This window comes from Acanthochromis polyacanthus, chromosome 3 (genome assembly GCF_021347895.1).
Source record: "Acanthochromis polyacanthus isolate Apoly-LR-REF ecotype Palm Island chromosome 3, KAUST_Apoly_ChrSc, whole genome shotgun sequence".
NCBI lineage: Eukaryota > Metazoa > Chordata > Actinopteri > Pomacentridae > Acanthochromis > Acanthochromis polyacanthus.
This window is the reverse complement of record NC_067115.1, coordinates 23101418-23116501: the sequence shown is the minus strand read 5'-3', so window position 1 is coordinate 23116501 and position 15084 is coordinate 23101418. Positions and strand designations below refer to the sequence as shown.

The 15084-nt window shown below is 39.3% G+C and overlaps 1 protein-coding gene across 1 annotated transcript; it reads right to left on the bottom strand.

The window, feature by feature from the left end:
* Positions 1-10415: 10415 nt before the first annotated feature.
* Positions 10416-13299, bottom strand: LOC110954671 (stromal interaction molecule 2-like). The gene is made up of 7 exons (XM_051945959.1): positions 13171-13299; positions 11899-12010; positions 11705-11816; positions 11479-11594; positions 10818-10995; positions 10526-10714; positions 10416-10431 (listed from the first exon to the last, which is right to left on the bottom strand). Exons 1-7 carry the CDS (start codon positions 13291-13293, stop codon positions 10416-10418), a joined length of 846 nt encoding a protein of 281 aa, XP_051801919.1. The 5' UTR covers positions 13294-13299.
* Between the last annotated feature and the right edge of the window lie 1785 nt (positions 13300-15084).

Genomic DNA, 15084 nt, shown 5'->3' with positions numbered 1-15084 from the left:
TGAAATCCAGTCAGAGGACCATCTTCAGTAGGAGAACTTCAAGACCTTCCATCTGCTGGACCAGATGTGGCATCATCTCCCTCTGAACATCTGGATGACAGGAGAAAAGACAGAAATCAAACACAGATCACAGTAATACAAGTTATTCACTTTCATCATTTTATAAAAGCAGCATGAACTTCATTAAAACTGGACATCAGCAGTGAAAGTAAATGTTTTTATCTCGTGTTGAAGCTAAATTTAAAGTCAATTTTAATGACAGTTTATCCTGAGGGGAGTGAGAATGGAGCTTGAGGGGAGTGAGAATGGAGCTTTTTTTTTCTTTTTCAAATATTCTCTCAAAATATTCTGTTTATTATTGGCTATAGAAGTATTTTTCTTTAGTTATTTATTTTTAGATACCTCAGACTGATGAACTTTTCTGGTTTGCAGATAATTTCATGGACAATGACAATAAACATCTTCTATTCTAACATATTTTGCCAAAACAAGAACTGCAAACCTTCTCAACCATCTCTCAGTCTGCAAAATTCCATCTGTGACAAAGAATTATCTGATGTAGGATGTAGTTATTATTCTAACCTTTACTGAACCAGCCCTAGAATTAATAAAAACCTGTATATGGATATGATTTTCTCTGATGGGACCAATATGGAAGCTCTAGTAATTATTAACTATCCTTTGAAGGGAAAGATTGGGTCTTCATTCAGGTGGATAAAAAAATGCTCTCCCTAAAAAAACAAAAAAACAAAAAAACCTGCATACAATAAAGTAAATTTCTTCTGCTCTGCACACATACTACACTGTTATATAACTCTGGATGTCCAAGTAAAGGCAGACAGATCCACCAGTCAGCCACAACATTCTGACCACTGACAGTTGAAGAGAACAACATCCATTATCTTGTTCTAATGCAACGTTCTGCTGTAAACCTTGACATTCATGTGGATGTTTGACATGTACCACCACCTAAACACTGCAGGACAAACAACCCTCTAGTCTCCAAGGCAACAGCAGTCCTTGATGCCAGCTGCCACCCTCAGCAGGACAAACTAAAACTGCTCAGGAGTGGTCCGAGTAACACGACAGAGCTAAGCTGTTCACCTGGGTTCTACACTCCCCACATCCAGATCTGATTGAGCATCTGTGGGATGGTCCAGGATCAGCCTGGTCTAGGTAAAACCCACCCTGCAACCCACAGGATCCACAGGACATCCCCAGAGGTTCTGATGAACCACTGGGTCAGAGGAGTTTTAGCAGCATAAAAGGACCAACACAGTATTAGTCAGGTGGTCAGAATGTTATACTGTTGTATTGTCCTGCTGATTATACGATCAGTAAATGTTACCATCAATTATAACATCCACATTGAGCAGAAAAAAAACCCACTATCAGTTCATTCAGAAACTGTGGGGTTAAACCTACAAACACAGAACTCAACAGCAGTTTGTTTCAAAGCAGAACACCAGCCGGTTTTCACTAAAGAAGCTTTCAGAGCAACAATTAAATGACAGTTTTGTTCTCATTAAGGTCAGAGCCAGCCAAAATAATGTACACACATCAGGAAAAGAAAAAACTTTGATAAATATTTCATTTGTATAGATGCACACTTTTTTGTCCATTTCAGTTGGTGTAAACCAGATGAGTCTTTTTCAAATGAGCAAAATAATCCTTAAATCTTCTCGATGGAGAGAAAATATAATCACACATCAGATGTAGAGAAAACCTTTCAGAGACACTAGAATTAGCATGTTTGAGAGTACCTGGGCAAACCAGAAGGCTTCTCAGCGATTGTGCAGTCTCAGAAATCAGGAGATCCAAGTGAAACTCTCCTGTCCTCTAGTGGAGAAAGTGAGCCATAAACCAAAACGACCAAATACCAAATGATACTGATCATAATTGGCCACACTGTCCAAATTTGGTCATGTCACTTCTGAATGGAAGCAGAAACTTTACATCTATATTAATCTGTCATGACTGTCAGAAAACATGTGCTTGCTGTATATGTAATTTTTATTCATTCAGTCGTTTCTTCCTCAGGTCATTGCATTGTCTATAAATAATATTTTGTCTCTGTTCATTTTTTGAGTTAAATATCTTGCCTTGTCTTCTTAATGCCTTATTATTGCTCTTGTTATAAATATACTGCATTTATGTCTCTGACAAGAAAAAGATGACTCTCCTGTCCTCTAGTGGAGAAAGTGAGCTATAAACCAAAAAGATCAAATGCCAAATGGTAGTGATCATAATTGACCAAACAGTCAGAACTAACTTGTGCCACTTCTGAATGGATACAGGAACGTTACATCGTAACTTATTAATGAAAACATTATATTCGTAGCAGACAAAACAAACACATTCAATTTTTTTGCTACCTCAGTTACAACATATGTGCTGGCAGTGTTTAGGTTCAGAACAAGAAACCAAAGGAAAATCATGACAACGGGTACTTCTAATGCTACTCAAATTAATTTGACATGTTAGATAGCATGTAAATAAGAGATAATAAGATTTCAAAAGTGAAACGCAACGCTCAGTTTTATTCAGTTGATTACTCAGAAATGGTTTTGTGGATGTAAAATTTCCTGGAAGTGGAGCCACATTCTATTCACAGAGTTTTAATTTAAAAATTTGGAATATTCAAAACAAATTATATAGATTTTTATTTCAAAAACAACTTGAAAAGGTTTCACATTTTGAAGTATTGCAATATGTCAAGGTGCAGCATTTGATATGAGTCAAACTGAGAAAAAAAACAACTAACTCCATAAATAACTTCAGCTATGCTATTGTGATGGACCCATCAACGATTGGCACCATGCAGTGTTGGTAATGTTTATTTAAAACAAATAATCACCAACAAAATTTTTGGTTAAAGATGTTTATTTAACTTCTTTGGTTTACATTATGACACTGTTATCAATTTGAGTGTACGTATTTTGCTTAACATTTAGTGATCATACGTTTATCAAACTGGTTTGAACTGTTTATACATCGTATCTTTGTCTTTGTTGCTCCACATGCTGCTGAGTTCCTGGCTAAAGGGAGTGGCGGTGTTTAAGGCAGCGTTTCATGCTGACAGACAGGAATTGGAAGGAAGCAACTCCCAGTGCTATGAAGGTGAGTTCTGAATTGCAGAGGCTTTAAGAAAATCAGCATATGTACATTTGTTTGGGATTTTGGATCTGATATTGTTATTTCGTATTTATAGGTGTTGTTTGTATTATGTCTTTAAGGGCAGTTGGGTATATTTTGGGGTGTTAATGGTGTGGGAATAGATCTTTCCCCTTTTTGTGTGTCTGTAGGCTAGCCTATGTGTATTTAGACCACTTCTTTTGTGTTATTTAGGAGGGCAGCCATGTTCATTTCACCCTTCTGTTGCCATTATTGTTTTGTTGACCTCAGTTTATTTACAGGGCCCAGAGCTAGAATTTCTGTTGATGCTTTTTCTTTCCTGATGTATTTTAATCTTTTGCAATCCTGTTGTTTCTATGGACAATTTTCTTTGGCACAATAACGCCTTAAAGTTTGAAAGTTTCTCTTGTGACCCTGCATTGCTGTTTGGTCCCTAACAGCTACTGTCAGGGATTTAACTGGACTGATGCCCACTTGACTGAGTTCTGCCTCCTGATATTTAAATCATGCCATGCTGCTCCATCTCCTTCAGTAGCAAAGCATTGTTGACTCACATACAACCTCAAACACTCTCACACTGATCAAACAAATGCAGAATGCTGCCTGCTTGACTTTGACTTTATTGAACAGCTGTAGCTTCACACAGCGGTCGGCTAGCACATCTGATGCCCAGGAAGACAATGTGTGCCCTGTTTCAAAGAGTTGTGTGAATGCTAAAGCTGTCGGAATTCAACTCTTTAGCCATGAGCAGAATAGATGACAAAGTCAAGTCCAATCAGCCTATGGTTTGGAACTTGAAAGAAGGGAAGAGATGAGCTTGTCATTTCTGAAACAACCTGTACAGCAAGAGAAGGCTGCAAGCCGAGCAATCAATGCAACAAACATTTACAAGCTGCCACAGGCTTCACTCACCCTGCCTCCAGCACAAAACAAGATTGTAAGCAGCCTGTATAAGTGCAGAAATGGTTTATGAAGACAGAGAAGGTGGATGGAGCATGAGGTTCAGCCCAGCTGAGGTGGGAGTCGGAGGATTTGTGGATGATTCAACAGCATCCGGATCTGAAGCTTTAGGAAGACAGTCTATGCAAGATAGCTAGGGAGATGTAGGACGAAGCATAAAAGAGAAGCATATGGCTCTAGGTGAGACAACTACACCTATTTTTACTCCAAAGCACAGACTTTTTCATTTTTAAACTCAGACTTAGGACCTTGTACGACCTCCACTCACTTATGCAATGCACTCTAAGACCAGTAAACAGACTTTGGTTTGTAAAATCACTGCTGATCACCTTTAAGATCCAGTTTACAAGTCATTTTGTTTGTTCTACAAATGACAGAATAAACATGCTGGTTTTGTGAGAGCATTTATTACAGAACAATGCACAACCTTTTCTTGTTTAACATCTCTATTTCCTCCATTATCATCCATTGCTAATAAGTCATCAAATAACAGCCTATTGAATGTTACTTTCATACTACAATTCAGCAGTTGTTCTTTTCTAAGACACAGGATAAAATTTCATTGACACTTTGATATCATTTGAAAATGAAACAAAGAACCTAATGGCAAATGAAAAATCAATAAATAAATGAAAAAGATTCTAATTCAATTGCAAACATATTTTCAGAATTATTGAAAAAACTAAGACACTGACTTAATGCCTGTAAACAATAAAATAAACATAAATCCTCCAATACTTTAAGTCATTCAGGCATTCAAAATGTGTATTTAAATGGTCAAACACATTTTTAAAAACAAACATAGTGAAACCGTGTTCAGATTTGCCATTTTAACAAGCAAACAATCATGAGCATTTGACAAATCAAAGCAGAACATTTTTAATATAATGCAGGTTGTCTTGAACCAAACGGGACCGCTCCTTTTGTTAATGGGTTAATATTCACCAGGGTCAAGTCAAAAATGCCCTAGAACAACAAACATGTGCAAGTAAACAGCAGTAGTTTCAATTATGCCAGTATGTGCACCAGTGAGCATTGCAATTAAGAATGCTTTTCTCTATTTCTTTTATATTTCAGCAACATTTTGCAGGTGAACTTATAAGTGCTAATGTTTAGTGTAAATGGATTTTAATCACTCCAGAGATTAAAGGAGGTTGTTTAAGCCCCATCCAAAGGTTCTACTGCAACCACTTTCCACAAATGTACAAAACATTATTGGATAATCTATACAAAAAAATTATATGAACCCTTACAAAACTTTTCTTTTTTATAAAATATTATACACTTTGCTGCAGGACATGCTTTCGTAGGGCAGACCTGTTCAGCAGTGAAACATATTTAAGGACCTTAAAAATTAGATTTCAAACCCTACATAAATCCTGAGTAACAATAAATTGTCAAGCCGAAACTCAGACATTGTGAAGCAATTGCAAAATAAAAGCAAAAGAAAAAAAAACAAGTTGAAAGATCTAAACCTAAAAAAACGAGCCTTGTCTGCTTCATTGGGACTATGCGATTGTGGTGTAATAATGTGATCATCAAACAGGCCCACAACTTGAATGAGATTCTGATTGTAAATCCTCATTGGTGCATTAAAACATATCAATAAAATGAAACAAAAAATTATCAAAATGTCAAAAAGGTTTCATTTTTAACATCACAGAACTGAGATCAGAATCGGGACTGAAATGTGATTGGGATATGTAAAATTAACTAAATTTCTCTCAGAGTGCATTAATGGTCTACTGCAGTAAATGTCTTCATTTGAGGTTTAAACTGAATTCAAGCATTGTCTCTGTTAGACAGAGGAGCAGTGTCACTTGATGCATCATTTAATCCTTCAAAAATCACAAAATGCAAAAAAAGCTGCTTCTAAAATAAAATATGGCATCCACCACGTGTCTATAAGACTTAAGAACAGACAGTGAAATCAGCTTCAAATGTAAAATAAATAATGTAATAAATGCATGTGTTCAACTGGATTGTATTTTCTTAGAGGTAATATTAGACATAAATGCATCATGATTCTGTTTCTCCGATTCAATTTCATTTTGTCTCCGAACATGTCCAGTTGTAGGTAAGGTTGTGCTTTAAAAGGCTCTGACTTTTCACCATCAGATGTCGTTAAAAGAGTTCTAAAGCTCCACTTTCTGATTTCTTGTTTTTAAAAAGTCAAAAAGAAAAACAAAACATTTGCAGCTGATTGTCAGAGCTTCTGAAGACCACTCTGAAGCTTCTCTGGAGTTGACTCATTTTTCTTTTTAAAAAGATTTTTGAGCTTTAAGGATTTCTTGCTCTTGTCTTTTTCCTTGTTCTTCTCCTGTCCAGTCAAGGAGGGCGATGCTGGAGTTGGGACGGCAGCCCTTAGTGGTTGCAGTGGTGGCTCCACCTCTGCCAGCAGTCTGCTCTGAGGCAGGTTAGGCGTCGAGGCAGACAGACTGGTTGAGGGTGAAGCCGTGGAGCTGCATGACTTTTCAAGGATTCCATCATACACAAGCTGGCTCAGCGGGCCAACTGTGTGAAGGTCCGATGAGGACTTCCATGGAACCTGGGAGGTTACCATAATATCTGGCGGTCTAGATGCTCCCAACTCTTCCATTAGTATCACTTGTTTGGGTATTTCAAATGGAACATCAACTCTGTCCCAGGAGATTTTGCCCGTGGGAGCGTCTATGGAACTGTCACTGTCCTCTCTTACCATTTTTGGTATTCTCCTTCTGAGAGACCCAGCTGACATCTCAAATTCATTTCTCAGAATCCTTCTACTTGTTGATGGATCCAAACCAAAATCTTGCTTGTCTGTACAGGATGAGGAATCCAAAAGTGCTTCTAGTTTCTCTCTGGGTAGTAGCTTTAAGGAAGCAGTATCTGCACAGTACTCCAGTTCGTCTCGAGATATCTTTCTTGGTGGTGTTCTAGAAATCTCAGGTATCTTGTCCTTTGCCAGTGTCCTAACAGAGGAATCAGGTTGGCATTCTCCTTTATTCCAAGGAAGCTTCCGAGAACCTGTGTCTTGAGACATTCCCACCGTATCTCTTGTAATCCTTCTGGAGTCAAACAGGCGTTCAGCATCATCTCTTGCCGTCTTTCTTGAGGCACTGTCCATTGAAACTCCCATCATATCTCTTGATATCTGCCTTGGTACCACATCTATTGATGCTTCATATTCATTCCAAAAAATCTTTCTCACATCCAGTGGTGAATTGTTTCTTTCTCTATATGTATTCCTTGAAGGAATTTCCATCAAATCCCCTATTGTATCTTTGTCTGCTTTCCTGTGTGAAAACTCTGCATCTAACTCATTTGAAATCCCTTTTTTTAGCGCAACATCTATGGGAAGTTCGCTCCTGTCTCGCAATATCTTCCTTGATGTAGCATCTAGGAGAGACTCTTCTGGAGACATCATCAAAGAAGAGGTTTCCAAAGAAGTATCCAAGGGTTTGTCTTTTGCCATCGCCCGGTAGATAACATCTACTGAAGCTTCAAGCTCTTCCACAGAATGTTTGCGAACTGGAGATTCAACAACAGCTTCTACTTCTTTATTCAGTGGCTTTGTAATTGAGCTGTCCGCAAACAGCTCAGTTTCATCATGATAGGGCTTTCGAGAGGAAGCATCAACAGCGGAACTAGGGAACATTTTGCTGAGAGGACCTGAGGGGATATAGTCTGAGTCTGAGAACCTCTCTTGGGAGTCTCTATTTGTGAGAGAAAGGAAGAATAAAAGAAGGGGAGGACAAGTGGAGAGAATCAAGTAGTGAGCAAAGATTGTATCAACACATCCACACATGTTGCTTAAAGTTGTTTAAAATGAGCAACGTGTCAACCCAAAGTGACTTCTAAAAGATGTAGGCGGTGAGACTTACTGTTTTTTCACAGGTTTCCGGAAGAGCCCCTCTTCATCATCATGGCAAGGGTAAGGGGCTCGGATGGGAATGAGAAGGTCGGGGTCTGATGAGATCACGGCAGCTGGTGCCTGAGTGATGACACCGGGACGACGTGATCGACATATGGTGGATCCCTGTGTTCGAGGAGAGCGCTTTACTGGAACTGGAACTGTGGGGAGGTGAAAGATTAAACACAGAGGAAAACTGATCGGTATAATTGTAACAGACAGTTGTGTAGTGGCAGCAATACTACTACCCGTTGTCTTCATCCCTAAAGACATCATAAAGTGGCACAACAAAAACTGTCTCAGACTCGTCTCCGTTTACAGTATGCAACAGAAGTAAGTGCAACATCATTTAAATGTTAAATGTTTTAAAACTGTCACCTTAAAGTCAATACATTACTTCTAAGTAGTGTGTTTGCTCTTCTGTGAAATTTAAAACAGATTAGATTTACAACATTAGACGGATTGTGCTGCTTTACCGTTTTATTTTTAAAAACCTAGATGTGTTTTATAGGATTCAAGTCAGATAATATACTTGGTAGCCACACCAAGTATTTACTTTTTTCTTTTGCAGAATTTCTTGCCTGATATTGTCATTGTGCTTCAGATAGCTATCAGGATCAGTAATTATTATCGCACCATTTGATAAATGTCATCTACCCGATGCCTTTTGCTATCATGCAGTCACATATCATCACATTCCCACTCCCATGCTCCATGATCAGGACTATGCATTGAGTGTGGTAGTCCTGGTCAAGCTTATGCCAAACAGTCCATCTGAGCTGAGCAAATATATCAAGACCAACATCAAGGTACTTTATTAATCCCGAGGGAAATTACAGCAGTCTGTTGCTCACATCCACACAGACACAGAACAAGGATAAAAGATAGAGTAATCATAAAAAATGCAATAAATAAATAATTAATACAACACTACAATGTGCAAGTTATCAAGACACAGCAAAACAATGCTCAGGACATCTCGGTCTTGTCTCATCAAAGAATGTTAGTAATGTTAATATTCATCAAGTTTCTTTTCATGCTCTATAGGAAAGTTGATTCTTGCAGTTTTGTGCCAAAGACCAGGGAAGGAGGCTTTTCTTAGTTGCTTGGAAGTTTTTGTTATACAATGCCTGAAACTCAGATTTCCACTGAGCCATGTCTGAAGCACTCGTCTGTCTGTTATTCAGAGTTTAATTGTGAAAATAGTGCACTGTGTGCAGCAGGGATTACTGCTGTGGATGTATTTTGACCGAGGTGGTCACTGATAATCCTGTATCATTTTTCATTTTTGTGAACTCTCTCAGTTGAAATCCTCTATCAGTCCTCTTCAGTATGGAGTCATGGTGCAGACAGACACACCTCCATTCTTCACTATCAAGACTGTGCATTGAATGTGGCACTCACGGTCAGTAGGTTAAAAGCTGGGAAAGTTCTGGTGTTCTCAGATCATTTGTTGTTGTTGTTGTTGCAATGAGTTTCTACTTTAGGGCCTTAATTTTAAATATAGTCTTATAAGGATACCATACATGCTTTGGCTACATGCAGTTTATAAGAAAAAAAGACATTTAAAGAGTGGAGTAAAAGTGAAGTTGTGGTCAATCACTGATGAAGCAATTACAAAAATTATACAAATCACATGCTACCAACTCCATCAAAAGGTTCCAAACTGACTGAAGACTGCAGTCTTGACAAGAAAGAGAATCATTATCACTGTCTCTTACCTGGTATCTGTGGTAGGATTGGAGACTCCTCTAAGAGATCCTCTATAGATCCATGCATGGAGCTGTGGCATGAACAAGATGACTGTGGCACTCGAGGCAACCCCAGGGCAATTGAGTCTGAGTAGAGCTGAGCAGTAAGGTTTGCAAGGCCTGGATTCCTGATGATGGGGAAGCCACAGAGGAGCTCAATCTGCTGCCAGCGATGGAGGCGCTCCCGCAGGCAGGCTGTTACTTCAGACAAGGCGTTCCTTTGGATGATACAAAGACCTTAGTGAAAAAATGTTACATATTTACCGTGACAGATACAAACTAAATCTGCACAGGTGATATTGTGACTCACTTTGCCTCCAGGATTTTGTGATCAACCTGGTCCAAAGAGGAGCTGTGGGCAACATGGAGGGTCCCCAACACAGAACTCCGCTTCTTCTTAATCCTCTCTGCCTGCAAGAAAGCATAGAAGCTGATCAGTTCATAGGTATGTAGGTTTACTTAGTAACTATTTTACTTGTTTACAAATGCAAATGTTTTCATTTAGATATATAAATTGTTTGTAGGCATTACCTCTTCCTTGGCAGTAGCGAGCTGCAGTTCAGCACTTTGTCTTTTAACATTGTAGTACTGAACTTCTACTTCGTGTGTCAGCTGCAGCCACTGCTGAAGAGCCTCTGAGGCAGTCCAACTCGCCTGCATATCCTTCTCAGCCTGCTTCAGTGCTCCAAGGACCTGAAGGAGTGGAATGACATAAATGTTAGAAATCAGTAGTTAGAGTTCAGCTTAAATCCTTAACGTTCCATCTTTAAACCGTTCCAAACATGACGGTGTGTCTACCTGTTCTAGCTCCTCTTCTGCATATCGCAGGCGGCTGAGCTCACTGACGGCTCCCTGCCTCAGCTCATGCAGACGGTAAGCTTCTTCCTGTGCGCCCATGATCTCATCTCTCATCTTCTCCTCCAGGTTCTGTTTCTCTTCCGCCACATTGCGCTTTTCTTCCTGGGCTTGCTCCAGTCTGAGCAAATGAAAATGCTCATAGTTCCATCATACAAGTCAAAGTGGATTCAGTAATGTATCGGAGGGAAGAGACTGAGAAAGGAAAAATGCTGGACACTTACTGTTCCTGTAGGTCTATGAGGCTCTGCTCAGCCCTCTGCAGACTTTCTAAATCCTTCATCATCTTGGTAATGTGGATTTTGCTGGCTTTGTTCTGGGCCTGAGCAAACCAACAGCCTCCGACTCCCATCACCACTGACACAATGAGCAGCAGGTCCTTCATGTAGTTATGAGGGGGGCCTTTAATTGAATGAAAAGTAATAATCATTGATGGTAGACTTATACTCATAAATCATTTTATTTGGCACACTTGTGAAATCTCATTCAATCTAATACAACTGTTCGGCCATAGATTCCATCTTTAAGAGGTTTGTACCTTCTCAGTTTTTCATGATGCTGTCAAAAACTGATAATTCTACTGCATGTTTATTACTGAAGTCATAGTGGGTGGTGGTCTACTGCATTATGTTTAAATAATCTCTGATATCTCTAGGGTATCTAATAGACTGACCAGTGAGTGTACTGGGCAAGCAGTAAGCCAAAAGTGAGCAAATCTGTTGACCGATCAACCCTTAAATGGTGATTTTAAGTGAAAGGCTTAGGAATTTACAGGAGTTTGGGTGAAAAATAATGATAATTTGGCAGGATTGAGCATTAAAGAGGCAAATAGGCAGAGAGACATGTGAGCAGAGGAGGAGAGCAAATAGGGTGATTTGTTCTCACGTGTAGGTGGTCCAAACAGAACCACATCTAGAGCTTTAATGTTGAGCTTCTGTTTATCTCTCTGGTCCTGAACTCTCAGCTGGATACTCAGAAATGAAGGTTCATTAGCTGCAATCCTGTAAACAGATGCCATCGACAGAACAAGTTCAGTGTAAGTGCGGCACACAACAACAAGGGATTTGTTTTCACTGAGAATTGGTCACACATCCACACTAAATATTCTCACCTAGGGAGTGTATTTCCATTGACCTTAAAGTCTTTAAAGTTCCTCTCATACTGTGGCAGCTCAACAAAGTCTTTCAGCCAGCGGACCACCTCCTCTTGAGTCCAATTATGTACTGAAAAGTGAAACAAAAAAGTTAAAGTAAAGTTCCATACCTTTGGACACAAACACATGCATTCCCTCACATACACACATACCTTCAGATGACTTCCATCCCCTCCAGAGCTCCTCCACTGTGATGTGCTGGTCTTCTCTGTGCAGGTTGTTGTGTTTGTTGGTCTGCTGCTGCTTCATGTCCTCAATAATGAACTGCAACAGCAAAGAACAGCAAAGCACAGCTTCAGATACAACTTTGAGAAGCAGGGGTCACAAGTGCATAACATAATCCGAACATTATCTCTGTCCAAAATAAATTTGGTGGATGTTGCAATGTATCATGCACTTGGATTTCAACATAGGAAAAAGCAGTGGGCGCTTTGAGATTGCGTTTATTTAGAAATGGATGCATAAGCATTGGTGTGTATTGCAAACTTCTGTGATTGCATGTGTGTGTCAGTGCAATGCTGGAATGTGTTCTTGGCTGTAAACGGAGGCTTCATATGATGACTAGTGGAACCTTGGGACTTTGATGAGCCCAGACCCCTTCCCTGACATCTCTATGGCAACCGCAACCTGAGCCCCTGGATACTGTATCCCTGAACTGCATTCTGAAAGGCAAAGGCTCTCTACAATTCTGGGTTTATTACCAACGCCACACACAACAAGACACTAACAGAGTCTCTGCACAAGACACTTTACAGACTATTTACTCTGAAATTTTAAAATGAATTTAACAAATGTGTAAAAGAAAATAAAAATCATAAATGCACAGCTGTGCATGTGCACAAATATGGTTACATGCAGTAAATGTCTTGACACACATATAGACGACCATATGAGGCAATAAATGCACTTTCATCAGGAAAGTCTTGTGTTGGGCTAGTAAACAAAATGTTTTTCTCCGAACAGAAAAAAAAATAGACACTTGATTGATAATGTATAAAACTGTTTAACATTCTAATATTACCATATTTAAGAGCAAAAAATGATTTCTTTTCTGTTTGTTCTCTGCTTTGCTGTACAGCAGAATAATGCGACAGAAGCCAGCGTATCTTATCAAGTTGTTTATGGCAACTACAACAAACTGGGCAAAGAACAAGGGAAACTGGAGTCAGGACACATTAAGAGGAGTTATACTCTTAAGTATGACCATGAAGGTCACCAGTGTTACAGTATTCTATTAGTGCAAACCAATTTTGTCACTGAGCCAAAAGCAAAGTTACACTGTTGCTATCCTTGAAGGAGCATTTGACTCTACCACCAGCCAGGACACCTGTTGTTGCGCTGCTTTGCCCTGTCTGTCTCTTTCACACAAGACCACAAACAGGGATTCATTACAATTAAAAATTCACAAAGAGTGAGACTTGTACCTCCACGCTCTCTTCCACCTCAATCCCACCGTCTTGGTCATCGTCCATCATCTGATGGATGCTCCGCAGGGCGTCCAGGCTGTAGCGATCAGCTTCGCTCATACATGGTGGAGACACCACCATGCAGGGGTCTACAGAGAGAATAACATGAGGTCAATCCTTATTTCACTCAGTTTATCCACAAAATACCTGTCACTTATTCATGAATCCAGCTTAACTAGTTGGTTCGGTAGATCTATAGAATTAAATTTCTGTTGGTGTGTTTGCTGCTCCTTTACAACAGATTTTACCATATACTGATCCAAGGAGCAACAATCTCAGCATCTCCGTCACAAGACTTTCAATTAATAATGCCTGTAAGAGCACCTCAGAGCGTGCATATTTTGCATTCTATCTTCTGTGCATGAGTCAGAAACCACAGTGTCTTTAATCTCTACAGGTAAAAGAGAAACATGGAAACCTCAGCCCCAGGCTTCACAAAGACAAATCAGAGTAACCACAAATAGAAGAGAAGCAGGAGAAACTCTGCACCAGTATGCACCAAAAGGACCTTAAGATCGGCACTTAAGTCACCAATAATTTTGTTGTAATTAATGCAATATACGGGGCGTTCTGCTTTCAAGTGGCAATGATACAATCAGGAGGACATGTTTAATTTTAGTATCCTCTGTATGATTCTGGAGATTGATATTCACATTTCACATTCTTCCCCTGTGTTTTTAGCGTATCTCTACTGTATACTCTCAATAAAGTGTAAAATAAAACCCTGAAATTTAATGAACTACTTAATTGTATTTGTGAAAATACATTTCTGTCTACATAAATTGAACTAATAGGGCATAGATAATAAACCAGTGACAAAATCAGTGCAATCAAATCACTGAGACAATTAACAATCTCAAATCAAAATGTATTAATTAGCTAAAGGACCTTTGGGTGAGGGTGTTTTGTCAGTGGGTGTTTTCAGGTTCAAGAATTAAATTAGTTTTTTTTTAAATGTTTGTAACACTTGATCTTTTGTTCCATCAATCATTTAACATATTTTATGCCTATATCAGTGAGAGGGTTGTAGTCATAACTTTTTCTATCTAACATAAGCATCACGTCAAAACCCAGTGTCTAGTCAGTCTACACTAGAGCTCTCACGTAGTTCTTAAATGAATTACTTGAATAATTAATTAAAGGAGGCAGACATATCTGAAACTAGAAACTGGAAAGAAGTCAAATTACTGTTTGTATTAAAGAAACTGGCAACTAAAACCGGGAACGCAATAGCAAACTTCAACAGCCACACAACGTGACTGACGAACCCTTGTAGACAAACATATTGTTTCCCATATGTCCCACCAAGACCGGTCCAGATTGTCAAGACAAAAAATGTTTGTAACAGTCCGAACTAGTCTGGTCAATGAGTTAAAGGCTCAGTCCTTTGCTCCAGCATGCTATAAGAAAATGTGTACAGAATGTACGTAATGCTGAGCCAGTGAAGACTCTCTGGAGTAATCATGGCCAAATTAACTAGTGAAATGAGGCTTTAAGTGACGGCATGTTCCCAACGTTAGAGGGAAAGAACATTGATGGACGGGAAGATGATGCACCGCTTTCCATCATCTGTCCGTCTACTGAGTCAGAGCCCATTTTTGTCTCTGTGTCTCTAGCGTTTGGGTGCTCCGAGGAGCGACGGACGGAGGGGTCAAAGGTGAGCTAGTTAAACCCACGATTAGCCAGCTCCAGTAACGCCAGCTGCTCCCTGCCAACAATGTAAAGAAGAATTCAGTCGAGGGAAACAGTGACGTCTAAGGAAAAAAAAAAGTCAATTCTCATTTGTTAATGTCCTGCCATGATTCTTAGAATGCTTTATAAAAATATTGGCATAATCTCAGAACTAATATTTTTCCTTTCCATGCAGAGCAA